Raw genomic sequence first — 27,664 nt, forward strand, 5'->3', positions numbered from 1 at the left:
AACAATTACATACCAATCTTTCTGGTATAAACCCAAAACAATTAACTTGTTGTAATTTAAAAAAAAAAAAAAAAAAAAAAAAAAAAAAAAAAAAAAAAAAAAATCATTTCCTTCTCGTAGTTAACAATTCTTAAGGACGACAGCGGCTGGACTCCCTTAATGATTGCGGCAAGTGTAAAGGATGGCGACGCAATCGTAGAGCTGTTGCTATCGAGGGGCGCAGATGTGAACCAGAAGAGTAAGCCCTGTCGTCTATAACCAAGTCTACATCGTGAAAAGACTAACCCCGAGCAGACAATAATGGGCAGGTGCGTTGTCAAACAGGGGCTGGGTTGGATGGAAAGTCAAGACAGGAGAGATTGCTGACAGCAGTACAGACGAGTCTTCACTTTGTTGCCTCTAAGAACAACCTCGAAGTAGCCCGCAAGCTTTTGGACAACAAGCCACCGGCGTCCGCCCGGGTAAGGGATAGGCGTGGCCAATACCCGCTCCATCGAGCTGCAGCGGTAGGCTCGGTGCCTATGGTTAACCTGCTGCTGCAGAACCGAAGCCCTCTTGACGCAACCGACAACGCCGGTTATACTTCTCTACATCATGCCGTCGCTGAGGGTCACGGTCAGTTTATCTATTACAAACCTACTAGGTACGATACGAGGTTAATCGACTAACAAAATACTAGGAGCCGCCGCGGTTGCCTTACTCAAGGCCGGCGCCGCGACCGACAAGCGGGACTCGGACGGATATCTCGCACTAGATCTTGCGCCCGATACAGAGGTTCGCAAATATGTCGAGCGGGAGGCTGAAAATGAGGGGATAGAGCTGTGAGAGTATACTACGGGTGGCTTTGACTATTGTCATAGATTGCGTGTGCTAATTGTGATAATGTTTCTTGATGATATTGCTTCGTGCCTATGCCCAAAATAGGCTCAGGCGTAAAGAGGTGTACCCGACCTGTTAGCTCGCCCCTATTTAATCGTGCGTTCTACCAGATCCCTGTACATGGCTTTGACATCGACCACGTCCGCACGCAACTCTTCTACGAGCTCGCTCTTTTCCCCGAGCATCTCCAGCGTAGTTTGGTACCTTTCGTTCATATCTGCTACCTCCTTCTCTAATTCTTCAACTCTCTTCCTTGCTCCCTTCCCGGCCTCTGCTTCCTTCATCAGTACAACTATCTCCCCGCGAGCTTCGTCTCGCTGACTCGAAATCCTGGCAAGTTCCTCCTTAGCTGCCACTTTCTCGCTCTCCAATCGACGAACGACAGCGCTCATCCTTTCAACGAGTTGCACCGACGGCCCCGCTGTCATAGTCGAGACTGATACCATATCTTGCAGCACGTTTTGGGGAGAGGCCGGAGTCTCGGAATTGTCGAAGACGTCGTCTCTGTCGATGGGGTGCGTCGAGGGAGATGCTAACATTTCTAAGCCGCCGGGGAGGGATGGCGGCGTTCCTGACTGTGCCGACGTTACGGGAAACATGGGCGATCGGATGGGAGGTTGCGCTGACGGCCGCCTGCCAGAGGCCGGCCGATCGCCAGGACTCGGTTCACCATTACTAGAGGGCGCCGAGGTCTTGCGGAGTCTTGTCGGGTAGCTCTGAAGCCCGAGGAACTCGCCGCTGAAAGTCCTCTGTGGTGCGGCTAGCAGAGGAGATTCCGGACGGCTAATGCTGCGGAACGCTGCGGTTGGAACATCTTCCAACCAATTCCGCCGATCCTGATCCGTCCGTTCGGCCCTTTCTTCTTTCCAAGCCAGCCGCTGCCGTTCGAAGTCGGATCTCGCTTCAGCCAACGAGGCCTCAGCCTCCTCGGCTCGCCTACGCAGCGATTCGAGTTGAGATTGATACGAGGTTAAATCTTGTTGGACGTTGGGAAGTTGATTCCTTGCTTCCTCTAGCTCTTCCTCCTGACGTTTGGCTCGAGTAGCCTGTTGCCGGTAATCAGCCCTCGTACTTGTTTGAGGAGAAATGTTAGTGACCTACCGTCTCACGGGCTTTCCGCCTCATGTCTGATTCGCGACGTAACGCTTCGTCCCTCTCCTTCTCCAATACCGCAGTCTTTGCAATTAGGGATGCTTCGATGCCCTGCCAATTCTCGCTGGCGATGGAATACTGTGTCTGCAGAGTCTCTATCTGGCGGAGCAGCTTTGCTTGTGCATCGCCCACAGCGCCCGACGATGCTTCTTCCGCTCGGATTCGAAGAGCTTCTAATTTGCTTTCGAGAATCTGAATTTCTCCCTTGAGCTCTAGCTCTACGGCGCGAGAACGCTCCGCAACTCTATCGGCCTTTCCCTGTAGTTCTGTTACTTGTATCTTGGCACGGTCAGCTACCAGGCCTTTCTCTACCTCTAGCGCTGCCACCGCATCCTCTAACTCTTTTACACGCTGCTCCCCCGCTTGCCGTAGCTGGTCGTTGACTTTACCAGCTAGGTTTTGAGCCTGATCTGATTCCTCTTGTAGTCGATCCTTAAGCTCAGATACCATGTTGTCTTTTGAGGCGACCTCGGCTCTTAATTTTTCCAAATCCCTCTTAAGTTGGCTTATTTGCCTCCGAGATTCCACGTTCGCCTTCTCCATATCACCCTGTTCGTTTAGTCTCTTCCGTAGTGCGGCAAGTTCGTTCTCTGCCTTTTGACGCCAGAGCTTCTGTTCGTTCAGCTCCTTTTCGTCTAATGCAAGCTGACCCCTTAGTTTTTTTATGATGCTCCGGTGTTTCTGCTCCGTGTTTGCGAGTTTCTGTCCTTCTTCCATCAGCTGGGCGATTTGTTGGTCCTTCTCGGCAATGATTTTCTCCTCACTGCCTACCGGCGCAGTGGTAGCAGCATTCCTCGCAGTCTCCGACGCCTGTCGGGCTAGATATTGCAATTTAGCCTGCAGGGCGTCAACCTTTTCTACGTGGCTATGAAGCTCTTCGTGATGTTGTGCATGGGCCTCTTCTAAGGATTTCTCTAGGTTTGTAATGCGTTCCTCGTATAAGACCGACGACGATAAAATAGATTCTGACCCTAAGAGACTATCGGAAGTCACCACATCAGGCTCGCTCGCGGCATTCTGAGGTCCTTCAACCTGTACATCGCGATCGACTTGTCCACTAGAAGCTGCCGCCGGTAGCTGTACCAAAGAGGGTTCTTTGTCCGTTGTATCATCTCTTGAGCTCTCTGCCTTTTCAGAACTTGTCCTGAGGAGAATATCAGAGCTAGCACGGGGACTTTGAATTGGTGAAACGATTTCGTTATTTGGTCTGACAGGCGAAGAATCGGATCTTTGGGCGGCATTCTTGGCGGCAACAGCTCGAGCCAAGCGTTCTTGTAATCTATCGTTGGTAGACCGAGACGGCGTAGCAGACCGAGTTGGTATGTTCGCATTGGGAGTAGTGGTAGAGGAAGCGGATGATGGTCTGGTGGGCTTTTGCGATGCGGTCTGTTTTGCGGACTCTTCCTCAGCGAGGATGTTGTCAAGCCTCGCCTCGACGCCGGCGACGGCCTGGGACAAGAAGGAGCCCCATCTGGATGACTTCTGGGAGTTTGACATATCTAAGGCTCTGGAGCCCACACGTTACGGTAGTATAACAGGAGATACGAGTATCTTTAATCTTTAGTACGCGCTTATATCGCATGTAATTCGTTCGTTTGAGGATTCGGAAGATGGAGTCGGCGCATCGTATGGGATGGTGTGGTATGCTCGGTATACTTCTAACTGCTGCTGACGTGTTACGGTAATGAATAAGATGAGATGATATAACCTATATAGTTCGTTCTGCCGTACTATTCCCACCCTCCTCTTAAGAAGATATTCCTTTGGAATGAATTTGCTCTCGCATTTGCGCCTCGTTGTTATTCCGTAAGAGAACGACGATATCAATCGTGTTAGGTTTCCTGACTGTAAAAAGTCGTAATTGAAATACTGCCAAGCGAGAGCTGATATGGCAATATCCCCTCGTGTATTCACGATTTCTGGTTCTTGTTGGTGTAGCTTAGCAGCTGCAAATCAGAAACGATCACGATCACTATGAGAAATATGAAGGTAGTACAACTCAAGATGAGAAAAAGATCAGCTCGAGCCTTCGTCGTTAATAGAACATGTACATACATACATACGTACGTGCATCTAGGTACACAACCTTGAAGACTCCGCTAATTTCGTACAGATGTACCTCGATGTAACTATTGCAATTAATAAATTATTAGGTACTAGCCTATATATGTACTAGGTAGGTAAGTAGGTATTAAGTGAGAGGACTCCATATCAAATATTTTCGTTACTTGAATAATTTATAGATTTACATATATTTATTATTATTTGGGTGTGATTACGTCAGTGGTAAGGCACCTATGCTAGCAGGCTAGTACGGCAGGTACGGATACCTACTACTAGCGATACTATTAGGTAGGTACCTACAAGTATTCATGGATGCGTTGAGTACTAGTTTGGCGCTACTTCGCCTTCCTACCGGAGTGCCGGAAACATCTATGGATACTTGATTAACGCTGCGCTGCGTGGCTTATACGAACGTTATACTTACACGCTACCTAGGTACTATGTTTCAATATTCTCTTCTTCCCAACCGCTTCTTCCTCTTCCTCCTCCTCCCCTTCTTCTCGTTCTTCTCAGATTTACCTAGCTAGGGTATACCTCGTGAAATCCTCCATATTTCGTTCCTAAGGGTGCCTTAGGTAATAAACCTGTTACTAGATACCTTTCCTTACCTGGATGCCCACCTCGAAATCATGTCCGTGCAGGGCCTCTTAGAAGCCTTGAGCTTCCCTTATCACGAACCTCGGCATGGCTTCTGGGGTGACAAAACGTCTACATTGAATTTCTGCGAAGAGGTAAGTAGATGCACACAGCACATATATCTGTCGAGAAATAGCAATATTGGATAGGACTAAATACCGAATCTAGGATTATGCCATGAGCTATTACTGTGCTGAAGTCTGCAACGTAGGCTTTCCAGGGTTTCTTCACTTTCTATGAAACCTCATCTCCCAGGGCTCACATCTTCATATTTCTACGTCCTGGATATAATGAGCACAAAGAAAACTAATATATCGTGTACGGCTTTGCTTATAGACTCTCACCAATGCCCTTTTTATATGGCTAGGCTATAAGGGCATCCGTGGGTGTATCAGATATTCACATCCTTCCATTTTCTTTGTGACCTTCGTTGGATACATCGTGGTCGGCCTAGGGTCTACCCTTTTCCACGCCTCTCTCAAGTGTAAGCCTGTGCGCCACTTTCCATGTCGTACCCAATGTTATACGGTGCAACCCCCTCGGATCTCTTAAGACCGTGGCCGCCTAACTTCTGGCAGATCCGATGCAGCTCGTCGACGAATTAGCCATGATCTATACGACTTGCTTCATGTGCTTTGCTACGTTTTCATACGCCAGGTCTACTCGCTTCTCATCCTGCCTCGGTGTCGGCCTTGTTAGCCTTGCTTGGTTCATTACCGTTCGCCTTGCCCCTTGCCATTGTCTGTTCCGCTTCGGGAAGTGCTGACGGCGGATACCAGGCAAGATATTATAAAACCAAGGATCCCCAATTCCATCAGAATGCTTACGCAGTTTTGACCGCCATTGTGGTATTTTCTAATATGTGGATTATGGAGCGAGTGCTCCGACCGGCTCTGAAGAGGAGGGAAGAGAGTAGACGAGAGACACGCGCTCCGAGAAGTCCGAGACTGCCGACGACCAATGAGATGGTGAAACAGATGTGGGTCATGGTTGCGACAGGTAAGCAACTAATCCTGGCTTGATTGTTAATCCTTGATTGGCAGTTACGTTGACGGGTTCCGGTGTCATTTACATACAGGTTTAAGCATATTCCTCGGTGGGTATCTTATCTGGAATTTGGATAACATGTACTGCAGCAGAGTTCGCGAATGGCGACATCGTCTCCGGCTCCCTTGGGCTATTGTACTTGAGGGACACGCTTGGTGGCACCTGAGTACGTAACTTTCCAATACCTATTCATTCCAGAGATAGTTGCTGATGTCAGATGTTTACCGTAGTGACCGGAATAGGTGGTAAGTGATGACCTTCCCTAGCGCATGGAAGGCTAGGCGAGCACGTATTAGAATCTGGTAATGACTGACATGACGATTTTACCAGCATACTACTACATAATTTGGCGCATCTGGATCCACCGCGTCCTAGATGGCGAGGAGGATAAATTCTGCCTTCACTGGCCGTCAATTTTTCGAATGCCGGATGTGGTTCTTATAAAAGATACGCTAGACAGAAAAAAACGATAGACGAGATGGTTGAGGATACTTTCGCTTTCCAAGACTGCCATGCGCAAAACAGCCTCAGGTGGGGCACCTATTTTTAGATAATGAACAGCGTTCCTGTTGAAGTCGGTATTTAGATAAAGATTATTATGCTGGATAGGTCACGGATATCTATAGACACTCTGTTACGTAAATGGTTAAACGGTATCTATATACTATTAACCATATCAGGTACTACAGTATAGTAGCATCACCCCGCGTTATGTAAGAACCCTAGCTTGCAGGTTCTATTAAACAACGTCAATGGTACTTCGTACTAGCGGTTGAAAGTATGTAAATGCCTCCCTAACTTGGAACAGTGCAATGATTGGGTAAGCCCACATATCCTGTACGTACCTAGGTAGTAGTAGTACCTAGCTAGTAGTAGTCCTTGCGAGATGCCCCGCCTTCGGACCGGATTCCAACGTCCAACCTTAATCTCTTCCGTATGAACCCTAGAATATTTCCGACACTCTAGATTCCCTTCCTCGCACCACCTATCTAGGAAACACCAAAGAAAAGTGGCAATGTCGATCTCAAACGAAGCGTTGCAGAAGGTATACTATTGAACGTATTTTTCTACATAAATAGAGGTTAGGGGTTTGCTCACAAAGTTTCTACGATTTAGTTACTACGGGAGGTTGAGACGCAGGCAATCGCCGCGCAACAACAAATTTCTCTAGTCCGAACTCAACAAGCTTCTAAGCAGCGCGAATTACGTATGGCACAGTTAACGCGCACCGAGGTATCTTCATTACCGGTAGACACCAACGTTTATGAGGGTGTTGGCAAGATGTTGGTGTCCCTCGATCCCCCGCCCATTTCCATTTCACCCTTATTTCTCCCCCATCCTATCCTAACTAAACGGAATTGTTAGGTTTGTCGCCTTACCTGTCTCCAGCATGAAGAGCAAGCTGGAGGCTCAAATCAAGGAAGCTGAAGGTGAGGTAGATGGATTAGGGAAGCGGCTTCACTATCTCGAGGTTTCGCAGAAGAATAGCAAGGACCAAATCGATCGCATGCTTAGGGGTGGTGTGGGTGCCTCTTAGTTGGTTTTTTTTTCAAAGGAAAAGGAAAGAGGGTAAACATTTGTATATGTCCATCCATTATTGTTTGTTAATAGTATAGTACAACCTATTTACCAAATACTTTCATTTAAAAGACTCTCGATTATATGTGTATGCAAATATATATATATATATATATATTAGTATACGTATCGTCTGATAAATGCATATGTAGTTACTTGTCTGCCTAATCATTTGCCTACAGCGTAGTGGCTCAGCCCCTCCTTGCTCATAACCCCACTTTCAGCCCTTAACATGGACAGGATTAACGAATCACTTCCAATTATTTTTGGCCCCCAACATGCATTTAGTATAAGTGTGGGTACTTAGCTCATGACAATAAACTACTTACACGTTACTATTAATAAGGTACCTTTTTTGTTAACTGTGATAAGACACGACATCTTTTTTCAAGTACCTGCGGAATTTATTCATTATTTGACCCAGTCTTTTTTATACAAGGAGGTAACCTATTTATACTATTAGATACTAACAGGAGCAAGTTCAAAACGACATGTGTTCTATATTTTCTCATGTACCCTCTTTCTCGCAGGATGAGTATCCACGATAGAGGGGCTCTTCTGGTCGGCGCCAAATGCGACCTAATATAGTATATTACATAGGTACTTACTTAGGTAAGTACTAGATAGATATGAAATCCCTACTTACAATGTACCTACTTACATAGAATTATCGACTAGACGTGTACAGCAGGTCTGGGTTATCCAACGTGATAAATCGAAACACTCTCCCCCGCCTTCGTGCGTGGATATAAGCACGGCTGGCTTTGCTGACTCTCATTTCTGGGATTTGCCTCTCTCATTTTCTTTTCTTTTAACTCCTCCCTTTCCCTCTCGTCCATACCCCTCACCGAATTCCCTATACCTGTCGAATACTTGCCGCTTACTACTCGCCTAAATAGTTTATTTAATCCCCTCTCGGAGGTCCTCTTGTACTATTTACATAAATCTTTACTAGAGAACGATTGCAAGATTTCCCTATATCCCCTGCCTATCATCTTTCCTCCTATCGGCGACCTCACGATCCCAATATGAGTAGATACGATTCTTACTCGGAAGATGAGGATCTTGACATCCGTGTCAGACATCGGCATGCCTCTCCTAACCCACCTCCTCTTGCTCATTATGTAGACGCCCGCTCCCCTCGTCCTCGTTACTATGAGACCGCCCCCCGTGCAGAGGACCGTTTTTTAGTACCGACGAATGAGCGCACTATTGTGACAACTCGGCGATCACGCTCACGCGATCACCGTCCTGCTTCACCGGGGGTCAGTGCACCTAATCCTCCCGTCATAATCAACAATCGTATTTATAATAACTCTGACTCTGAGTCAATATCCGACTCTGACTCAGAGCATGAGATGAAGAGGTCTCGATCTCGCCGTCGTGGTCATTCTCGTGCACATTCGCGTACCTCTTCAAGCTATTCCCATGAACATGATCACGACCGGTACGCACTGGAGCACGTACGCCGGGATTACGAGAAGGAGATCGAGGCTAAGCGCAGGGATTACGAGAAGGATCTCGAAAATAAGCGCCGCGAGTATGAGCTAGAGCACGCCCGGAAAGAACTTCAAGAGCTCAAGCTATCCGCCCAGATCGAGCAGGACGAGAAGCGCCGGAATCGCACTATCCAAGAAGAGCGCGACCTGCGGGAGGCTAAGAAAGAGCTCGACGAAATTCGGAAAGCTAAAGAGCATGATGAGTATGAACGCCGCGTCAAGCAAAAGCTCGAACTTCAACGACTGAAGGACGAAGAAGCTGCCTTGGTAGAAAAGAAGCGCCGCGACAAAGAAGCTAGAGAGGCTATTGAGAAGTATAAGAAAGAAGAGGCGGAGCGTAGAATTAAGGAAAAGCAGGAGGCCGAGGCGCGCGAGAAAGAATACAAAGTCAAAATGCAAGAGCAGCTGCTAAAGTCCGGTCTCGGCGAGAAAGAGATCAATGCCATCCTCGCCGGCGAGAAGATTAAGAAGGAAAAAGAAAAGGAAGAGAAGGAAAAGGCGAAGGGGAAGGAGACGGAGGAGGCACCACGTCCTATCTACACTCGTATGGCGAGACGGCACCTCTCGATCGAGACCTTGAGGGCCTACGATATCGACTTCCAACTTGACCCCGTAAGTGGACCCCATCTCATTCTTCTGAGTGGCGTCTCTGTCTGACCACATAATATAGGATCCAGACTATATCCTGATCAAGAGGTGGGTGGATGAACCGGAGCAGGACCTGCTCTGGAGACACACCAAACTCATTCGCGAGAAGCGGTCCTCTGGTTCTAGTAAGCTTATTAGTAAGTAATTCCGTCTACACACTACTCTACGCCGTGCCGCCCCCCTCCTTTTTCGGTTCGCTTTTAAAATCGGATACGCATTGCAGGGGTTCGCTAGAGAACGAATCGTATTTAGTATATGATTGCACATACTGAGTCCACTCTTATGATTTTCCGATGGATAAATGCTAATATTAGATTATGCAGTGTCTATTGAAGAGAAGGATAGGAGAAAGCATCATCACCATCTCGAGCCTGAATTTGAATGGGTCCGTAAGAAGGAGCGTAGGCGGAGCCGATCCCCTTCTTTACTGATGTACTTGGCTGGGGGGAGACCGGCGTAGTGTGGTAATTTCTATTCATTTTCTTCTCCTTTGCGTGGACAGGGATGGCCGCTGCAATTTGCAGTTGACGAATAGACTCATGCCACTTTCCTATTTCTATGATGATGAGAACAAGATGAATCACAGGCGGGAATACCCATCCCGAAGAGCGGTCTGCCTCGGGTTCACCAATCGATACCACTCGTGAGCGGGGAGTTATTTTGACTAGGGGTGGGTTTGGAATATTATACATGTCCCTTTGTATTTCTTCGATGTAGGGTAGTCTCTGCTCTCCGAATCAATTCTTCATACAGCATCCAAGCCAAGGCGGAACTTATCGCCTTACGTGCCATTCGTAGAGTGAGCCCATCGTAGAGAGATCGTACGCCTTCCTCCGATACCATCTTACGGCAGGCTTGAACCATGTTGCGGTACTCGCGTGGCTGTAATTGTATGCGCGTCTTAATGGCATCAAATGGGTTCGAGACGAAAGAACACGTCGCTCCGGCTAGCGCTCCGGAGCTAAAGTTGATGGTAGCGGATAATGAGCCCCCCATGCCGGCGCCGGACTGTGCGTATAGAACAGAAGGGTCTTGAAAATGCCAAGAGCTCAGTTGCTTCTTAAACTGTTCGTAGCATAGCACGTAGAGTCCAGCGTAGGGGGCATCTCGAATTGTGGTTGCGCCGACCCCGGCGAAAAACCCAGGGATACGTTCCGTTCGATATATGTCTTTCGCGGCGCCGGCAATGGACTTGTATGAATACAAGTTTGACTCATAGCGGACCTTGATAACGGTTAGTGGCATTAAGATGAAGCCAGCGAAAGCCCGAGCAAAGGCACCGGCCACGAGATTAGCGGTATTCGAGAGCTTCGGGAGAGAAGAGGAAGACCTCAGCGGGTCAGTAACGGGTGTTATGGCAAATGGCAGTGATGTTGCGCGTTGCCGTATGACGTTAAGAGCCGTGAAATATATGGCAGACCCAACACCAGTTCTGAGAGCTGACGGGATTGTGCCCCTCCAAAAGGCAGTCACGGCATTTGGAGACCTAGCAATTTCTCTTATAGCTGCTCTGATCGAGTGTGAGCCTGACTGTTGAACGCGTGTCTTAAGTAGATCGAAAGGCTGTAGAAGCACAGCGCCACATGTGCCAGAACCGAGACCAGCGGCAAAATGGAAGGCTGTGTTGAGATTAAAAAAGAGCCATTAGTTTCTTTGTACAAACCTCGTTTAAAATCGACCTCATGTTGCTTACTCGACGAAGACTTGCTGACGGCCGTCTTCTGCGACATGATGAAGCATAGACAAGTGAGGGAATAGACGAATCCTGCCGAGGCCGAGAGGCGCCTTATTACAAGCCCATTTGCTTAATATAATTTATCCCTCTAATCCGGATTTGGCCTTCAAGCGTCCGCATAGCACAAGGTGTGAAATAAAGAAGAGAGATGTCTACCTACAAAACCCTAGCTTGGAAGACATTAGGTACATTATATGTATGTGTAGCTTCAAAATGACAACTCGGAAGTGTAGAGCGTCGAATGTAAAATGTAAAATATTAAAAATGGAGACTTCCAAGATCGCTACTACCTAGTATGTATCAAGATGCAAGCTTGGTTACTTCAAGTTGCCTACTAGGTACAGACATAATGGATAGTAGGTAGGACCCGGGTACATGTGAGTGAGGTGCGTTCGACAAAGTACCTAATATTCGGATCTTACATATATAGGTACATATGTAGGTCCGGATGCCCCGCCTTTAGTACTGGGGTAAGTTGATAAGGTCCCATACGTCATTATATATGTAGGTACCTAGTACTCATAGATAGGATCCAAGGTTAGATATCTATAGAAATATACACATACCTAGTATACACCTTAAATTTACCTACCTATAGCTTAAAATATCAATCTAACTTATTATATAGAATATATAGTCACTAAATTACCTATAAAGTATATGTAAGGAGAACATACTTATTTACAACTTTATAAATATACATATATACATGTATGTAGTTAGTTGATTCCTAAGTACAAGTACTTTAACTCCAGGTATATATATTTAGTTGATTATTACTCAAAGGCAAAGACGTCCCGTCGACTTCGTGAGTGAATGTTTATGCGCTGATGAGATCCGGAGAATTCTTATCTTTACCCCCGACAATTGACTCTAGCCGTCCGGCCATGAGTCGATGTCGCTTTACCACCTCGACCCACTCCTCCTCAGCTTGCTCTCCAACGTCAATGGTAGCCAATAAGATACCAAAGTCACCCCCAAGACGTCCAAGACTCCCGGCGCAATATAGAACTTGTGTGAGGAGACTGTCACGAGATGGCTGGTCCTTAACAGTCGGTAGGTAAATTCGCAGAGTCTCCAACAACATCTCGATAAGATGGAATGGGAATGTTGATAACGCGGAGGGAACATGTCGGAGAGGGTCACAGTCGTCCGTTCTCGAGGACAACTCATTTGTTGGCGTGGGGAATATACTCTTAAACATGGAAACGATAGCAAAGCTTTGCTCTCTGAATATTTCTATATATCGCTTTAGATATCGTTCGGTCTGCTGGCCCCCAGACCATGCACTCCCGGGTGGGGTTTGCTGCTGGCGGGTTCTTTCCTGCTCTGCCAATTCGCGAAGTGGCTCTAACGCGGCAAGCATGTTAATAAGGGTAGATAGGCGGCATACAAGGAATAGGGCGCCCAACCCTCCGCCGGTGCTGGCAGTATCGGCAGAGTCTAGATTTGGTATTACCCTTCGAAGCCAACTAGTTGTTCTCAAGGCAGATGCTAGTTTGAGCCCGGGTGTGCGTAAGCCCACGATTAAATTTTTAGCCATGGCCTGCATTGCCTCGTCGGCCTGCGCGGACACGGACGTTACTAAAGGGGAGTCTGCGTACAGTCCGTGTAACCGACGGATGTGACCATTCAGATCCAATGCGGAAGCATAGTTGGCAGCAGGAGCTGAAGAGCTAGCAGAAACTGCAGTGGACAGTAAGGTAGGCAGATCGAGTACGTCGACCAGGCGTTCGACATTTTTCGATAACAGAAGAGCCCGCTTCCGTGCACTTAAAATTTCATTATCTCCGGATTTGTTATAAGTAGTAGAAAAATGAACGGCCTCGTTGTCTAGTTTGGGTATGGCACTAGCGAGGTCATTGGTCGAGGCTGCTAGAGCGGGAAGTGCTGAGCGAAGGTGAGAATGGTTTGCCGCAGAGGCGATGATGGATTTGTGGGAGCGCTTGCAAAGTGCCTGTAAAGATAGGAGTGATGAATGAGAGGACTGGGCTAAGGATTGCTGTTCAGAACCGTCTAGTTGAGAAAGGGGCATAGAAGCTAGGGTGGATAAATATTCGAGGGCGACGGGATCATTATGATGAGGCTTATCATTAAGACGAGCATCGGTTGACCCAGGTGGTTCTAACAACCCAAAGAATAAATCAGACATGATTCAATTAATTAGGATGGATCGTTGTATAATTAGGTATTAATGTGATTATTGATATCGATCGAAGCGATCCTATGGCAACTTGCCTTTTAACTTTTGGCTAACATGTCACGTACGCATGACTAAGAAATCAAACTTTTGATGGGTACGGAGATATTATGTATATAAAAATAATTATCATTCTATAGGTATTAGGTAGCATCGTTAATTATATAAGATATGTTAGCATAAGTAGTATATGTATTACATATAGGTACCGTATAAGACCTAGGCTGCTACTAGGTAGCTGCTAGGTAAGGTACGAAGTACTTCGTACTACCCAACGACTTTGAGATCCCATGTGGTCTATTGCCTATCTAGTCCTTAGCGGGCGCATATGTTGGGGATTTGACTTTCCTAGGACCACAGATCCATGCTGTATGTACAAGATCGAGTGATATAGGATTTATAACCCTCTTTTGATTTTTGATTTATCTTTACGATCCAAGATTTAATTTTACCTTCCGGCCTTCTGCACGAACGCCTTCTTTTCTTCGTACTTAGGAAGGGAAAAAAGGGTTCAGAATCAGGACTAGGTAAGCAAAATTAATGCGCTAGGACAAATATCCAGGTATCTTGATTCTTAGATCCTAGATCTTAGACCTCCAGCCTGGCTACTCAAATCCACAACCTTCTATCCTCCATTCTCCCTATTCAGAGCACCGACAAATCAAGTATCACGCACACTAGAGAGTCAAATAATCTCTGCTGACCTCTCGCTGCCTAAGTTCCCAAGCCGGAAATTTATTGGTATACGTCCAGGTGCCATGTAGGCGCAGTACAAGGGTAGTCATATGCAAGGTCATCAGCTCTGAGTTGTAAGTCATCGGCAGCTGACTGCCACGATCCGCATTTTTATTTAATTCATCTCTTCTTCTTTTATTACGTATAATTACTCTTTAATACTCTGCTGTTTTCCCATCCGCCTGTTTCATCCATCTATTTATCTATCCCTACACCTAGTTTTCAGATACCTCCTGTCTGGTCTGCTTCGTGATATCTACTACATAGAACATCTTCCCTTCTAACCAAGGTACCACAGCGTCCCGAATACATTTGCTACATAACACACGGAACAGCAGAAATTCGAGTAACACGGACGACAAGGACAGCAAGGAAAATAATCAAGAAGAAAAAGAAGAAGAAGAAGAAGAAAAAGAAACACGACGATGAGGGATCCATTCCCTATCCCGCCCATACCCATCCTCACCAAGGCCGTTCAACCATGGGCCGACTATTTCGAGTTACCGACGCTGCCACTACATATACATGAGGTCGTTTTGATGGCTGCTTTCTATCATGTCATAGGCAGTGTCGTCTCCCCTTTCCTATCACGCCGATTTTTCCCTACCCACTACGCGGCCCTATCACCCAGCAGGAGGCTGAACTGGGACGTGCACGTCGTGTCTTTTGTACAGAGCACTACAATTAATATCCTTGCGTTATGGGTCATGTTCGTCGATGATGAGCGTAGGAACATGGACTGGCAAGAGCGTATCTGGGGTTATACTGGCGCAGCCGCTATGATTCAAGCTCTCGCCGCTGGCTATTTTCTCTGGGATCTCGTCATGACTGCATCCCACATTAACATCTTCGGTCTCGGTATGCTCGCACACGCCACCAGCGCTTTGCTAGTCTACTCTTTCGGCTTCGTATGTTTCTCTTGCCCAGGGCTCTAGTCTGCGCAGCTTGTACTGACCTTGACAATAGCGACCGTTCGTCAACTACTATAGTTGTAACTTCATCCTTTGGGAGCTCTCTTCTCCCTTCCTCAACATCCACTGGTTCTTCGATAAAATGGGCATGACAGGGTCTCGGGCACAGCTGTATAACGGTTTAATTCTCATATTTACCTTTTTCTGTTGCCGCCTTGTGTGGGGTACATACCAGTCTGTCCTCGTTGCTCGCGATCTCTGGACAGGTTTGCATTCGGTACCAACTGTTATGGCGAACGTCGCGCCTGAGAATGTTCCCGAGGAGATCTTTCCTTCCCAGTACGCCAATACCATGCGATTCGTAAACGATTCAACTAGCGTCCCGCTATGGCTTGCTGCCATTTACACTGGCAGCAACTTGACCTTAAACTCGCTCAACTTCTACTGGTTTTTCAAGATGATCGATGCCGTTCGTAAGCGATTTGACCCTAAAGAGACGGCAGCTCAGGAAGCAGAGAAGACAAAGAAAGATCATGCTATCGCCACTGGCGTGGAACCGAACAGTGACCAATTGAAGGCTCGGCCGCGCCGAGGCACTTTGCTAGACGGAGAAGAGGAAGATGAGCCTCCACCAATCTAATATCATCCGAAAGAAACCAGCTACCCTCCACGCAGATCACGTGTTGATTTGATCATGGAAGAGCTTCAATTAATTATCTCCCGCCCCGTCTCCCCAACATTGCACAGAACGTTTTCATATGAGGGAAATGACAATATATACTTATGAAGAATTTGATATACGATAAATTTGAGCTATTACGCTGTGAATGATGGAATCCTATTTACCGCCCCGGTGTTGATATTTACGATATACTGAATGGATATTGAATGAAATTGACTACAGGAGTTGGCAAGTATATAACGTAATACCCTAACAATGGCGTAATGTGAGGATCTTAACAAACGGGTTGGATTATATGATATCCATGTGAAAGATTAGCGTCGTTATCCTATAGGATGCAGCTGGAGACGTCCACCCCAGCGTATTTGAGAAATATATGTAAAAGGGGTTTATATATAGGTAGAGGTCATACATTCTAATAAGCAACCGGTATTCGAAAAGTGTTTATCTATCGCGCCGTTACATTGCCCGTTCCTATTGACCATCCCAACATTTGCTTGGTCACAAAAAAAAAAAAAAAAAAAAAAAAAGAGACTTGTGATAAGTCGGGGTATGATCCGTCCCAAGATTAAATTAGCTTTCAAGCGCTTAGTGGTAAATACATGTCAGGCGATGCCAGAGCAGCTACAGGACACAAGTATAGTGTAGAGCGTAATGAGAATGCCACAGTACTGAATTCCATAAATGCCACCGTTCATGCATGCCAGACTTGCCCAGTATAATTAACACCAATCTGATACCACGCCTAGCTGGCTGCAGCACCCATGTACATAGAGGCCTTCAAAATCCGAAGGGATTGTCCGGGGCTGCATGGTATTAGTTAGACAACACGCACTATGGTAAATAGATACTAGAGGGAACTTACTTGCATGTGCCAGGTTCGCACGACGTCCAGTTGGCTGAGGAACAATCTTATCTGCAACACCGAAACGCACAGGGGGTGCCGGTCCGGTCTTCTGGGGAAGGAGAGGGGTCGGGGGCGGCTGTTGAATAGCTGTATTGTTCATCCCGGTGTTGAATCCCTGACCGAATCCCCCAAAGCCGGTAGATTGCGGTTGGATTGGCAGCATGCCCGTTCGCTGAGGCTCTAGCGCAGGTGGTAAAAACGAATTAACCCCGCCCTGCTGCTGTGGGAACTGCTGAGCTGGTTGGAAACCTCCCGGAAACCCGGTGGGTTGGTTTTGAATAGGCGAGAATTGTTGTGGGCGAGGGTCCGAGAATGGGCTCTGCGTCTGTGGAACTCCAGTCATTTGGGGTTGCATGAACTGGCCTGTCCCAAACCCGGGTTGGGGTTGTGTGCCAGTACTCGGGTTATATGGCATCATGCCCTGGCCCGTCGGCTGGGGTTGGAACGATCCCATGTACTGTTGCTGCATCCGTTGCTGGTTCAGGTCGTTCAAGCTTTGTCCCGGGGCCGCGATGCCTGTCATCTGTGGTTGCAGCGGAGGAGGCGCAAACCCGCTGGGTTGTGCCGACTGTGGCGCCGACAACGGCCGTGATGGAGGAGGCGGTGGCATCAGAGCGCCTTGACTTCCAGTCATTTGGGGAGGTTGCGGTCTTTGCCGATTGCCGAGTCCTAGGTTGAGAGGTTGAGCTGGCGTAGCCTGTGGGACTGGCGCGGATGGAATACCGGTCTGCTGTTGCGGAATGCCCGTGAAGAATGATGGTGTTGCTCCCTGGGGTAGAGGTTGGGACTGTGTCTGTTGTGGTTGGACCAGCGGTTGCGACGGCGGCGGCGGCTGGGCTATTAAAGGCGCCATAGGGGTTGGTTGCGTCTTGGTTGGCTCTAGTGGAGCTGTCAGGAGGGAAAGATCTTGCATGGCCTGCGTCGGCGGCCGCTGGGGAGGTTCAGCGACCGCTGCTGACTTTGGCTCCGTAGCCGGTGCTGGCTTCGCTTCGGGCTCCGGCTGTTTTGCAGGTTTTACATCCCATGCGTCGTCATCGAACCCACCGGCGTTGCTCTTCTCAGCAGCCTTCGGACGAGACGTGACGGGCGAAGAAGAATCTGAACCATGTGCACTACTCTCCCTCTGCCGCGAGAACGCTTTAGGGTCCACACTGTCATTCGTCTGGACGGCCGGGGCAGGACGACCCTTTCGGGTGTTGTTTCGTAGTGTCCCACCTGGTCCGGAGAAGAGGCCGCCGCTGGAACCATCTTCCTCATCTCCGGCAAAGCTAACGTTTCTCTTCTTACCATCACGACCAAATTTCTTATCCAAGAAGCGCATAACCTTGATTATATCGCCTTCCCGTAGACCCAGGTTCCGGAGTACGCTGGCGTCCACATCAGGCAAGACACTTTCGTCCATAGAATCCTTAGTAAATGCTTGAGCGTAACGCTCACAAAGGCCGACGGCGACATCACAAGATAAGAAGAACTGAAACCAGTCGTAGTCCGGCTTCGCGGGCTCAACGGAGGCGCCAACTTTACTAGTTGCGGGCTCTCGATTCGCACTGGCTTTTGATGTCTTGGCACGTTTAACTTCTGACAGAGGCTTATCCTCATCTAGAGACACTCCCAGGGCACGCTCGACGTACTCAATATCTTCGATCGACATCTTGGCTATGGGGACAGCAATTTTGACGCCATTCATCTTGTGCAGGTTGATTTTGCCGTCTTTAAGACCGAGGAATTGCGCTTCGACGCTGAAGGACTTGGAGCGGTCGGTCCAAGTCCGCACCTTGGCCGGATCTGGCTCTGAAGTCAGGGGTTAGCGCCGTCTCTACGACGTGTTGAGTCCATGTAGACAACTTACTAGGCTTAGAAGAACCGGAACGGCTACTCTCGGCATGACCGTTTTCGCGTCGATTTCGCTGTTGCCCAAAATTGTTACCATTGTTCCTTGCTGACAAACTACTACGCCTCTCAGGCAAACGCATTCCGGGTCCTACCTCTGCTGCTTTCTGATCTCGCTTGATTGCTTCCTTAGTCAAGCGCGCCTCCTCCAATCGATTTTGTGCCACGGTAGACTTGCCGGCAGTGATTCCCGATGCCGTCTGTGCCGTAATCATATCGGTGATTTCGATGTAGCTGCTTGGGACGACGCCTTCTTTTCCGTTTTTGAGGCGGCGAACCTGCCACCACTCTTCGCTCTTGCTGTCGTCGATGACTATAACTTCGTCTCCTACAGCAACAGTAACTTCATCGTCTCCCTGGGCCATGAAATCGTAGAGAACCTGGCCCCTCTTTTGACCGCCTCGACCAGTTCCGGCCATGATGACTTCTCGTAGACCCTCCGCTCGCACAGCTCCGGCGAGCTCGCCGAGTGCACTGACGATCTCCTCCGCCGTATCCTTGGCGCCTGCATGGAAATCTATGCTTTTACTTGGCCGTACGAGTTCCAAAAACACGTGTTTGCCCTCTCGGGAATAATGCGTCATCTTATCCGCAGTCCATTCCTGGGTTGGACCGTCCTGGGCATGTTCTGGAGCGATGAGGATAACTCCCGTTTTCAAATTCACGCCTAGGGTTGTCGGCATCTTCTTTTTCTTGCCCATCACAGATACCATCTCGTTGATGTTGTACATATGAAAACCACCTGGCGCAATACGACTCGACTGGGGCTGGAGAGATTCATCCTCATAGTCGCGGCGGCTAGAAGATCGCTGTGGATGAGGTGTCGGCGTAGCATGATGGTCATTGGATATGGTTGACGTTGACTGGGACAGCGGTCGGGCTGGCAGAGCGGGGCTTGGTTCTCCATCGGACTCTTCTGATAGATATTGCTGGCGAGGAGGTACAGTAACTGGCGGAGGTGTTCGTGCGCGAGTACCAGAACCCCTACCAGCCATTACACCAGCCAGGGCAGCAGCGGGGCCTGCCGGCGCTGCCGGAGTCGCCGTAGATCTTACCGATGACCTCCTATCCGGTAGAGGGGGGCTTTGAGGCACTCCTGGCTCAACCGGAGCAGGAGGTCGTACAGGTAGCGATGGAGGCTTGGGGACAACTGCCGGTTCGGTTTCAGGTTCAAGTTCAGGCTGAGATTCGACATCTGGCTCGATCTTCGGGGCAGTAGCCGAAGCGGCGGCTGCAGCCACATCAATATAATTTGCCGGAACGAAACCGTAATCACCTTCAAACCCAACAAGAATCCAATCGGGGTCGGACGTATCGAAGACTTGCAACTGGGCGTCTTCAGGAAACGACAGCTCCTCGTCGGTCTGCCGAGTATATTCGTACAAGGCACGGGCTTGGCCTACGGGTTGTGCCTACAAAAGCTTAGCAATCTCTTCCTTTACCTGGACAGCCGATCAGGGCGTTGATGGCTTGTTGCACACGCACCTCTTCTACGTAGTTGTTAGGTACCAACCCAACCGGTTCATCTTCGTCGTCGGCGCTAGCTTTCTTTTTAGCTTTCCACCAATCGTCATCTTTGCTTTTCTCTAGGACATAAAGCACGTCTCCTTCGCCTATGGAAAGTTCCCCTTCTGACTGTGGCGCATAATCATATATGGCCTTGTATACACCGAGAAATCCCATGGCAGGCTAAAAAGAAGGATAGGATAGGGAACGAAAGAAGTTATGGATTAGAGGAGCCCTGCTACGGATAAATCGTTTATAATTGCTATGTCTTTCAGGGGCGCATGCGAATTCGGTGAGAGGGTAGCGAGCGATCGTATAGTATAAGATCGAGTGTTCGAGGTGAGGAAGAGGTTCTCTGAAACTTAAGCGGCAGTGGAAGGGAGGGGAAGTTGGTCGCAGTAGGGATAGTCTAGTTCAAGTTCAGTCCAAATCCAAATCCAGGCATACACAGAAAGGAGGATAAAGCAAGAGTCTGAAAGAGATTCACTTCAGATGATGATTCGAAGCAGTGATGTAGGTGTAACGATTTGCGCAAGCACAACAAGAGGCTCCCAGGGACTTATCGTTGCGATGTAACCATACGCAAACATATTATGGATACCTCGAAGCTGTGCTGCTTCAAACGCAACGGGCAGCCTAGGAGAGCGTGTCCGGACGAATGTATGGGGAGAGGGATTTGAAATGTGATATTGAAGAGAAGAAGTACACTAGAAAAAGGTAAAACCACGTGAAGCAATCGTCAGGGAACAGGGCACACAGAGAACAGAGCACAGAGCACAGAGCACAGAGAAACCGAGGACGGTCGTAATCGGACGGAGGCGGAACAGGAATCGTTTAAGCAGGTACATGCATAGGACATGCCCACAGTACTATGGACGTATGTACTTCGTACTAAATTACTAAACACGCTAAATTAAACCCATGTACCCCGTAGCAACCTTTGCACATGTACACTGACAGATCTGATAAACGCATACATATTATATATACATATTATATATCTAACTAAGTACCTAGTATATACAGTTATACTACCCATAGTTATATGCATCTCGAAAAGAGTTTTGAAAAGGATCACCGGACCATTAAATATCTACGTACCTACGTAACCACCACATACATTCATGTATGTAAGAAGATACTATCATTAAACTACCAGGGCCCATATATCTAAATCTATATTGTCTCCGGGAAAACTTAAGAGGTCAATGCTAGACTTTCGTCGTTTGCAAAATTCATCACGTCCGCTCGTGTTGCCGTTCAAATTCGGAACCTAACTTGATTCTTCCCTCCCAGTATTATTCTTAGGAGTACCACGAGGGGAAATTACGTCTTCGCTTTCGTGGACTGAGCTACGGTGCATACTACCGTGCCTCGAGGCTCTTGCCATCATCCCAGGGATATACCTAGGCTCATGGCTAGAGAGGTGTGTGTCGTGTAAGTCATCAGCATGAGAGTCGAGATGAGAGCCACTAATTTCCGCCTGAGATCTCGAACGCGGCAGTTGGCCCTCTAGATCCTTGATGTTGATGTAGGTGTGAGATTTAGAATCGCCCGTGGTGATCCCGCTTGCGACGTTCGTCTTGAGGGACGAGGTCGGTGAGGCCGGATTGAGACTCGGTACAGCCGCCAGATGATGGTCAAGTACTTCGTGCAGTTCAGTTGTAGATGTGTAGCTTGAAATCCTATAGTAAAATTAGTGACATGTTGGTAAAGAAGGAAGGCAACGTGCCACTCACATTCGATGCTCTTCAACCCACGTGTGGTGCCTAAACTCCTCTCTTCGATCTGGCACATTAGTCTTCACCATGCTATTTCCATCCTTTCCTGGAAGATTGAACTTTTCTCCCAGCCATTGTTGCTTGATAGAATACTCGTAGCCGCTCTGCTTCACCGAATTTTTCGCTAGCTCGCACATATCTACCGGGCTTAGCTTGTATATCTGTGCAGCGACAGCATATTCTTCCATCAGCGGCTCTTTGGTGAACGCAAATTGAAGAGGATCATCGGTGGAAAGTGAAACGTTCAAGCCACGTCTGAAATATTGGTGAAACGGGTTTCTCTCGTAGGCCAGGAAAAGCGCATTGTTACTAAGCGGGGACATGGCGATACCGATCTGCTCCAGATAAAATATATACTGCAGGAGAGGCACCTTTCTCAAGAGTAAACCGTGGCTAATACTATGGCTGCACAATAAAGCGACAGCCAAATGTTCGCTATCGCCTGCCTCCCCGCAGTGCGGTCGGAGTAGAAACGTGTTAAAACCACGTTGGCGACGCCAGAAATTGAGCGAGGTCATGTTAGCAAAGACATAGTAGATCCAGTAGCTGTATGGGGGGTTCTGTTTGGAATTCCACTCCTTTGGGACGGGAAATTTCCTGTACAGCCGGCGTTCGACCTTGCTCTCGTCATCCACGCTATCAAATCCAATCACTCGCTGCAGGAAGACATGAAGTTTCGGGTGACTCTCTGGGTTTTTTGTAACTTCGAAGAGCGGCTGGAAGACGTTTTTGACAATCTGTTCGAAGGAGTCCATCAAGTTGGTAGCCTTAAAGACATCATAGAGTCGTGGGATCTGTATAAGCCAGCGAACATTGGGTGAAAATAACTTGTTATCGACTACCCACGCGGCGAGCTTGTCCCACTCATCTAGAGACCTCCCGTATATTGAGATTCGCCATTCTACCATCTGGTACTTACTGGACTCAAGGTCGGAGATGACTTCCTTTGTGATCTCTGCCAGATAGCGACCCTGGATGAAATTATCTGTCTTGAGAAAGATGGTCCGTAGTCGTGATTCTCCGATAGGATTGTACTTTAAATTGAACTTATCAAATCGATGGAAGGAATCGGTGTGCGCCTAGATTCAAGTCAATCTACGCCTTTCCTTAAAGAAAGGTTCGAGGTCGTGGCCGTCAACTCACATGCATGTCCAATGTATCAATACTGAGATCGTACGCGGTCAGGTTGATACTCTCAAACACCTCCCTAAGTGTGAGGTTCTTGCCATCCCGAAAGAGCACGTATTCATCTGGACATTTCTTCATCTTGCTTTTGATAAACCGCAGGAGATGCTTCTGGTTCATGCAGGCAGAATGATGAACATGCGTATCGACCTTTCTCACGTTGTAGAAATCCCGATGAGGAACCCTCTTGGTGTCTGCAGTCTCTTGGTACTCGTTTAGAAGAGTGTACAGGTTGAATTTCCCCTCTAGATATTGAAGCCGTCGGAAGGCGAAACTCTTGCTTGGCCCGTCGGACGACGTGGACAGAATTTCTTCAAGGTCCATATAGAAGTCCTTGATCGTGGGGACACCCACCACTGGAGTGTTGGCTTTGTTCGCAGCGTCCGTTTCATACACCTGGTAAACGCCATTCTCGTCAAGGCGAAATACGAGCTCACTTGCTTGGGGAAGGGGTAGGTCTTCCATATCAAAATCCTCTCCAATATCATGACCCGGCTTACGCTTCCTAGGCGTTCTCTTAGGTTCAGCGTCTGCAATCATAGTTCCGAGATCATGAGGACGTTGCGCGTTAGCTTGGGTAGGCAGAACTGTGCTGTTGCTCATACTGTTACTTCCGGTATTGGGGCCATGGCTATCCTGGTTCATATTGGGTCCAACCCAGGCAGGCTCTGGCGGTGGAGGATAGATATCCCAGCTTGAGTCGTCCTTGGGATTGTCGCCATCTCGTTGCAGGGACAAACGTATGTATCTATGACGGATATCTAAAATCTTTTGTATATTTCGGAAGATAGTACTTAGTTCTGCCACAATATGGGGGTCACTGCTGCCGACGCCGCTCGGAATGTTGGACGATGCTCCCTCTGGAAGCCCCATATCAGGCTGCAAGCTAGATCCAGGCCGGTCCTGGGGAGCATCGCTTCGTGGGTGGCTAGTTGGCTGGTGACCAACATGCCCTCCCAGGGATGGCCGTGTAGCCGTACGTGGAGCTATGTCAAGGCTATGGGGACTAGTAGACGAACCTGCAATATGGGGGAAGTTGTAACTTTGGATAGCTGAAGGTAAAGGCGTAGAGCTCGGAGTGGCGCCCAAGTTGGAATGAGAACGGGTGAGAGAAGTCTCGAGAGTCGGCTTTATCGCTGCTAGGCCCACGGAGGCTACAGGGCTTCCGTTAGGGGTAGCTGCTTGAGTATGGCTCCAGTTGCTCCCTTCCGTCTTCAGTTGGTCCAGTTGGCTTCTTTGGTAAAAAAGCTTCGCGTCAGTCTGTGTTAGCTGCCTCTCAGCTACGGCGTCATGAAATGTAGTTTTCCTCGGACGATCTCGTAGCAGCATGCCATCTTCAAGTGAGGGCGATGATATCTCTTCTGTGTACTCCGGTACACCTGTCCCTGCACTACGCATTGGGTCTCGTAATCCAGAGTGGCGTGATGGGGTCTCGGGTTCCGAGTCACTCTCTACAGCAAGTGCTGCAGCATCTGATCCATCAGAGTCGAATTCGAGTATCTTATGTGCAGCCGGGATCTTAGGAGAGGTTGGATGGAAAGCTGTGGTACCAGCGTCGTTAGCCAGCGGCATACAAGCTGAATTATCGAGTCACCGCAAGATACGACTGCTAGTATGGTTAGGCAGGTCGGTTGATTGACTAACAAGACATATTACTGGTACGGCCAAGATGAATGGTAGATTCGTTGTCGTTACTTGATGTGTATAATTTATAAACAGTATCACCAGGTAGGTGGGTAGGTAACTACCCAAGCAAGGCAATGGGTAGTAAATTTATATCCGTGAATAGCGTAATCTCCTCTGATACTTCAGTTACAATAGCCAGCGGTGAACGTAGGAATCGTCAGGCACTGTTTGTGACAAATAGAGATCAGGTTGATGTAATATGAAGTTTTTTATATCGATTTTCTGTCACTACTTTGATGCTTAGGTACCTACATTTTCCTAGGTACATACACTAGATAACTACTAGGTAGGTACGGTGGCAAAGGTACCTACCTACATTAAGCATGTGTGTACAATACATATGTGGGTACCTAGTACATCAGATAGTTAAACTTAGTTTTTCATTTTTATGTTAGATACCTATTTTCACTGGTGAAATTCAATGTTTGTAAAGAGAAAAAAAAAAAAGCTTGGCGTCCGATTCGTCGAGCTAACTAATTACTAGGTACAATAATATGTACAGTACTGTTGTGTATTCTCGACCGACGGCGGGGGAGGACAACAACTCTGCTAGGTACCTAATACTGAATGTACATACCCCGTTCAAGGTTGTAATAGGTACGATACGTGATGTCTAGCACGGTGCTCAAAGCCTACCTAGTACTACTAGGTACATTCATATGTAGGTACCTGATCATAGCATGCGTACATTTCCTATTTGGCTTACATAGCATTTAATAGGTCAAAGTGCATGTGTGGGGTTTGTACCTAAGAAAACCTCATTACATAATCATGAGGTCAAAGTCAGTAGTCTCTCATTTTGGAACGTAAGAAGTATGTGGATACAACAACACTTCCCTTGAAGAAGCCCCTATATTGTTATAGTGTAGTATTTGAACTTATTAGTGATCTGGCTTACGGATTTCACTTCACTTCGTGCTAGAATCACATGCTTGGCAAAGGTGGCGTGTAGGATATTTAATAATAGCACTTGGTATTGAGCGTCTCATGAGGAAAGCAAATCATGCTCTCGAATCCCAACACACCTTAGCTAACTATGCTGCTTTTCCGCCGGTCGCTTTCGGCTTCGGTACTGTCTTTTTCTTCGAGTCTAATGAGTAAAGGCCACCCGCAGAGAAAACTACGATAGCTCCTATTAGGGTTCCTGTGACTAAACGATTCCCGAAAAGCCATATACTTAACAGTAGGCTGACCAGTTTGCGAATGTTGAGCACAATCGTGACCGTTAGCGCGGAAGACGCAGCAGCTAGGAGGTTGACACCTCGTATACAGGCGTATTGTGTCAAGACGTTGAGTGCCAGATAGGCGACCTGGCTAGGAATGTAGATCCTCTCAATCCATTGCCGTACCGCGGCGGGAACAGTCGAGAGGTTCACTTGCCCGGTCAGTAGAGGTAGCTGGAGTGGCTGGCTGTTGGCCAAGCGCATGAATTGATTTATCAGGGAGCGCGAAAACGGGAGGAAGAGAGGCAACGATAACAAGTGAGAATAGAATAGATTCTCCTTCCAGTGCGGTCCATACTTCCTGTACGTCTCTTCAGTATACAGTCCCATGATGGCCGATAAGATCTGCGCCACCAAGAGGACTGCGAGACCCGTGCTGAACTTGGGTACATCCTCTCGGGATTCAGCGGAGCTTGTTCCCTTCGAAGCAGTTAGCTGCAAATATCTCTGAATAGAATAGACCCACATGGGAAGTATCTTGCCTTTGATTGTGCGTCTGACCACGCAGCCGTTACAACACCGACTGTGAGCAAGAGAACAGCGAAGACCTGTATGCGAGAATATTTCTTCCCGTATAAGCTCCCGGCGATCATTGTCGTAATGCTACCCCCAGACCGCAGGATAATGTGAACCGGCACGGATATATCGTAGCTAAAGGCGTGGTTATTCAACACATTAATGCTGAAAAAAAGTACGATGTTGATTAGCCAACGACGGATCGGTACTCGGTTTGGTTTGATAAAAAATGGCGGACGTGTCAAGTCGAACTGCGAGACGTATCCGGTAACGGCAACGAAGAGGAATTGTACAAATGTCAAAAGCGTTCCTAGAGATGAGAATTGCAAGATGTCAGTTCGGCTCTAGGTCGGGGTTTACATAGTCAAATTTTATTGTCATACCACTTGCTGGTTCGACCCTGACGAGATGATTAATTAGTCCGGAATACTAGCCACATTACGAATGCGGTGTATTATGGGAGCTTACTTGATTATGGCCTCGAGAGCGAAGACCTGCGCAATTACACAAACATCAATCTTCTATCGCGATATGCAGTTGGGGATCATTTAACCTCACGTTCGAGCAGCAGCCGCCGAAAATCAAGCCGAGCATTGCGCCTACGGCAAGCCATTGCGGGATAGTTTCAATGAAGATGCGGCCGGCGAGACCCATGATTTTGGAGAAGGTTGGCCGCTGATCGTCTATGCCGTATAGCTCGGCCTTCTCGAGAGAAGGGCCGGCATTGATGACCTTTGGTGTCATAGCGGTGCCATTTCGCGAAGCGGCATGCGAATCTCGCAAAGTTTGGCGTCTCCGAGGCACCGATCGGCTCGTCATCGAGGTAGAAGATGTTGTACGGGGGAGGGAGGGACGGAGAGACAGAGGGAAGGAGGAAATAGATATGGGTGATAATAACGAGAGATATGTTCCTGCGCTTGCGGCGACCTGTCAGTTGTTCCCGGCTATTTTAGAATCTAGATCGATCATCCGAATGAGGGTCCTGTACCAATGGCGGGATGTGTTGCCGCTGCTATGGCGATTCCTTGCATTTATGTATTTGACAGTTCCAGCGTTGCCCTAACGGACAAGTAGACATGAGTGCTGTTGCCCGTCTGATACCTAGGTAATAAATATGGCGTGTCGATTTTATACGTAGGTACTTGGTGTTTGGACTTGACAGGTTTCATTATACGCAGGTATTGATTTCGTCGCAATCTGACAG

At 48.0% G+C, this 27,664-nt stretch overlaps 11 protein-coding genes across 11 annotated transcripts in view; 5 read left to right on the top strand and 6 right to left on the bottom strand.

Moving 5' to 3' along the window:
- GGS22DRAFT_39146 (ankyrin repeat-containing domain protein) overlaps nt 1-895 on the top strand; it is a 1,507-nt gene extending 612 nt beyond the window's left edge. Inside the window, exons 4-7 of the mRNA XM_047966965.1 lie at nt 136-238; nt 295-308; nt 378-615; nt 680-895. Of these exons, the coding sequence (XP_047816513.1) occupies nt 136-238; nt 295-308; nt 378-615; nt 680-825 (501 nt within the window). The 3' untranslated portion in view covers nt 826-895. The remainder of the gene's footprint in view (nt 1-135; nt 239-294; nt 309-377; nt 616-679) is intronic.
- A 70-nt stretch (nt 896-965) lies between these two features.
- Nucleotides 966-3,528, bottom strand: GGS22DRAFT_190661 (TATA element modulatory factor 1 TATA binding-domain-containing protein; the record flags this gene model as incomplete). Its single annotated transcript, XM_047965012.1, has 2 exons — nt 966-1,925; nt 1,981-3,528. 2 exons carry the CDS (start codon nt 3,526-3,528, stop codon nt 966-968), a joined length of 2,508 nt encoding a protein of 835 aa, XP_047816514.1.
- Nucleotides 3,529-4,293: 765 nt separating this feature from the next.
- Nucleotides 4,294-6,511, top strand: GGS22DRAFT_168487 (putative alkaline phytoceramidase). Its single transcript, XM_047962160.1, has 8 exons — nt 4,294-4,826; nt 4,900-4,938; nt 5,068-5,215; nt 5,310-5,449; nt 5,511-5,730; nt 5,810-5,944; nt 6,009-6,023; nt 6,109-6,511. Exons 1-8 carry the CDS (start codon nt 4,725-4,727, stop codon nt 6,249-6,251), a joined length of 942 nt encoding a protein of 313 aa, XP_047816515.1. The 5' UTR covers nt 4,294-4,724; the 3' UTR covers nt 6,252-6,511.
- A 203-nt stretch (nt 6,512-6,714) lies between these two features.
- On the top strand, nt 6,715-7,427 carry GGS22DRAFT_168493 (Prefoldin). The gene is made up of 3 exons (XM_047962161.1): nt 6,715-6,823; nt 6,895-7,061; nt 7,144-7,427. The coding sequence occupies exons 1-3, from the start codon at nt 6,794-6,796 to the stop codon at nt 7,313-7,315; spliced, it is 369 nt and encodes a 122-aa protein (XP_047816516.1). The 5' UTR covers nt 6,715-6,793; the 3' UTR covers nt 7,316-7,427.
- A 770-nt stretch (nt 7,428-8,197) lies between these two features.
- On the top strand, nt 8,198-10,075 carry GGS22DRAFT_39266 (uncharacterized protein). Its single transcript, XM_047966968.1, has 3 exons — nt 8,198-9,467; nt 9,526-9,640; nt 9,827-10,075. Exons 1-3 carry the CDS (start codon nt 8,385-8,387, stop codon nt 9,961-9,963), a joined length of 1,335 nt encoding a protein of 444 aa, XP_047816517.1. The 5' UTR covers nt 8,198-8,384; the 3' UTR covers nt 9,964-10,075.
- On the bottom strand, nt 9,446-11,609 carry GGS22DRAFT_168500 (solute carrier family 25 member 38). Its single transcript, XM_047962163.1, has 2 exons — nt 11,197-11,609; nt 9,446-11,122 (listed from the first exon to the last, which is right to left on the bottom strand). Exons 1-2 carry the CDS (start codon nt 11,231-11,233, stop codon nt 10,188-10,190), a joined length of 972 nt encoding a protein of 323 aa, XP_047816518.1. The 5' UTR covers nt 11,234-11,609; the 3' UTR covers nt 9,446-10,187.
- Nucleotides 11,610-11,946: 337 nt separating this feature from the next.
- On the bottom strand, nt 11,947-13,462 carry GGS22DRAFT_168501 (Dor1-domain-containing protein). Its single transcript, XM_047962164.1, has one exon. It carries the CDS (start codon nt 13,388-13,390, stop codon nt 12,059-12,061), a length of 1,332 nt encoding a protein of 443 aa, XP_047816519.1. The 5' UTR covers nt 13,391-13,462; the 3' UTR covers nt 11,947-12,058.
- Nucleotides 13,463-14,249: 787 nt separating this feature from the next.
- On the top strand, nt 14,250-16,153 carry GGS22DRAFT_168504 (DUF887-domain-containing protein). Its single transcript, XM_047962165.1, has 2 exons — nt 14,250-15,081; nt 15,140-16,153. The coding sequence occupies exons 1-2, from the start codon at nt 14,599-14,601 to the stop codon at nt 15,722-15,724; spliced, it is 1,068 nt and encodes a 355-aa protein (XP_047816520.1). The 5' UTR covers nt 14,250-14,598; the 3' UTR covers nt 15,725-16,153.
- A 144-nt stretch (nt 16,154-16,297) lies between these two features.
- On the bottom strand, nt 16,298-20,883 carry GGS22DRAFT_168505 (uncharacterized protein). The gene is made up of 5 exons (XM_047962166.1): nt 20,557-20,883; nt 20,049-20,478; nt 18,523-19,975; nt 16,632-18,464; nt 16,298-16,572 (listed from the first exon to the last, which is right to left on the bottom strand). The coding sequence occupies exons 2-5, from the start codon at nt 20,244-20,246 to the stop codon at nt 16,547-16,549; spliced, it is 3,510 nt and encodes a 1,169-aa protein (XP_047816521.1). The 5' UTR covers nt 20,247-20,478; nt 20,557-20,883; the 3' UTR covers nt 16,298-16,546.
- A 204-nt stretch (nt 20,884-21,087) lies between these two features.
- On the bottom strand, nt 21,088-24,902 carry GGS22DRAFT_168509 (AMP deaminase). The gene is made up of 4 exons (XM_047962167.1): nt 24,680-24,902; nt 22,994-24,576; nt 21,809-22,929; nt 21,088-21,754 (listed from the first exon to the last, which is right to left on the bottom strand). Exons 1-4 carry the CDS (start codon nt 24,684-24,686, stop codon nt 21,343-21,345), a joined length of 3,123 nt encoding a protein of 1,040 aa, XP_047816522.1. The 5' UTR covers nt 24,687-24,902; the 3' UTR covers nt 21,088-21,342.
- A 761-nt stretch (nt 24,903-25,663) lies between these two features.
- GGS22DRAFT_168513 (UAA-domain-containing protein) lies at nt 25,664-27,650 on the bottom strand. Its single transcript, XM_047962168.1, has 5 exons — nt 27,019-27,650; nt 26,929-26,954; nt 26,844-26,860; nt 26,427-26,770; nt 25,664-26,364 (listed from the first exon to the last, which is right to left on the bottom strand). The coding sequence occupies exons 1-5, from the start codon at nt 27,277-27,279 to the stop codon at nt 25,756-25,758; spliced, it is 1,257 nt and encodes a 418-aa protein (XP_047816523.1). The 5' UTR covers nt 27,280-27,650; the 3' UTR covers nt 25,664-25,755.
- Nucleotides 27,651-27,664: the final 14 nt, after the last annotated feature.

The sequence above is a fragment of the Annulohypoxylon maeteangense genome (assembly GCF_022496945.1).
Source record: "Annulohypoxylon maeteangense strain CBS 123835 unplaced genomic scaffold GGS22scaffold_14, whole genome shotgun sequence".
Lineage (NCBI taxonomy): Eukaryota > Fungi > Ascomycota > Sordariomycetes > Xylariales > Hypoxylaceae > Annulohypoxylon > Annulohypoxylon maeteangense.

What these genes read in the sequence shown, in the direction of transcription:
- GGS22DRAFT_168501 (XM_047962164.1), bottom strand. Translation starts at nt 13,390, where the DNA reads ATGTCTGATTTATTCTTTGGGTTGTTAGAACCACCTGGGTCAACCGAT.
- GGS22DRAFT_39266 (XM_047966968.1), top strand. Translation starts at nt 8,385, where the DNA reads ATGAGTAGATACGATTCTTACTCGGAAGATGAGGATCTTGACATCCGT. An exon ending in TCGACTTCCAACTTGACCCC is followed by an intron (nt 9,468 to 9,525) that starts GTAAGTGGACCC and finishes CACATAATATAG; the next exon opens with GATCCAGACTATATCCTGAT. An exon ending in TGGTTCTAGTAAGCTTATTA is followed by an intron (nt 9,641 to 9,826) that starts GTAAGTAATTCC and finishes TAGATTATGCAG; the next exon opens with TGTCTATTGAAGAGAAGGAT.
- GGS22DRAFT_168500 (XM_047962163.1), bottom strand. Translation starts at nt 11,233, where the DNA reads ATGTCGCAGAAGACGGCCGTCAGCAAGTCTTCGTCGA. An exon ending in CGTCAGCAAGTCTTCGTCGA is followed by an intron (nt 11,123 to 11,196) that starts GTAAGCAACATG and finishes ATCTCAACACAG; the next exon opens with CCTTCCATTTTGCCGCTGGT.
- GGS22DRAFT_168504 (XM_047962165.1), top strand. Translation starts at nt 14,599, where the DNA reads ATGAGGGATCCATTCCCTATCCCGCCCATACCCATCCTCACCAAGGCC. An exon ending in TAGTCTACTCTTTCGGCTTC is followed by an intron (nt 15,082 to 15,139) that starts GTATGTTTCTCT and finishes CCTTGACAATAG; the next exon opens with CGACCGTTCGTCAACTACTA.
- GGS22DRAFT_168487 (XM_047962160.1), top strand. Translation starts at nt 4,725, where the DNA reads ATGTCCGTGCAGGGCCTCTTAGAAGCCTTGAGCTTCCCTTATCACGAA. An exon ending in GCCTTGCTTGGTTCATTACC is followed by an intron (nt 5,450 to 5,510) that starts GTTCGCCTTGCC and finishes GGCGGATACCAG; the next exon opens with GCAAGATATTATAAAACCAA. An exon ending in GTGGGTCATGGTTGCGACAG is followed by an intron (nt 5,731 to 5,809) that starts GTAAGCAACTAA and finishes ATTTACATACAG; the next exon opens with GTTTAAGCATATTCCTCGGT.
- GGS22DRAFT_168493 (XM_047962161.1), top strand. Translation starts at nt 6,794, where the DNA reads ATGTCGATCTCAAACGAAGCGTTGCAGAAG. An exon ending in CAAACGAAGCGTTGCAGAAG is followed by an intron (nt 6,824 to 6,894) that starts GTATACTATTGA and finishes TCTACGATTTAG; the next exon opens with TTACTACGGGAGGTTGAGAC. An exon ending in TATGAGGGTGTTGGCAAGAT is followed by an intron (nt 7,062 to 7,143) that starts GTTGGTGTCCCT and finishes CGGAATTGTTAG; the next exon opens with GTTTGTCGCCTTACCTGTCT.
- GGS22DRAFT_168513 (XM_047962168.1), bottom strand. Translation starts at nt 27,279, where the DNA reads ATGACGAGCCGATCGGTGCCTCGGAGACGCCAAACTTTGCGAGATTCG. An exon ending in TCGGCGGCTGCTGCTCGAAC is followed by an intron (nt 26,955 to 27,018) that starts GTGAGGTTAAAT and finishes GTAATTGCGCAG; the next exon opens with GTCTTCGCTCTCGAGGCCAT. An exon ending in GGTCAGACGCACAATCAAAG is followed by an intron (nt 26,365 to 26,426) that starts GCAAGATACTTC and finishes ACTGCTTCGAAG; the next exon opens with GGAACAAGCTCCGCTGAATC.
- GGS22DRAFT_168509 (XM_047962167.1), bottom strand. An exon ending in TTGATACATTGGACATGCAT is followed by an intron (nt 22,930 to 22,993) that starts GTGAGTTGACGG and finishes ACTTGAATCTAG; the next exon opens with GCGCACACCGATTCCTTCCA. An exon ending in TGGGTTGAAGAGCATCGAAT is followed by an intron (nt 21,755 to 21,808) that starts GTGAGTGGCACG and finishes ATTTTACTATAG; the next exon opens with GATTTCAAGCTACACATCTA.
- GGS22DRAFT_168505 (XM_047962166.1), bottom strand. Translation starts at nt 20,246, where the DNA reads ATGGGATTTCTCGGTGTATACAAGGCCATATATGATTATGCGCCACAG. An exon ending in CTAACAACTACGTAGAAGAG is followed by an intron (nt 19,976 to 20,048) that starts GTGCGTGTGCAA and finishes AAGCTTTTGTAG; the next exon opens with GCACAACCCGTAGGCCAAGC. An exon ending in TGCGAACCTGGCACATGCAA is followed by an intron (nt 16,573 to 16,631) that starts GTAAGTTCCCTC and finishes AATACCATGCAG; the next exon opens with CCCCGGACAATCCCTTCGGA.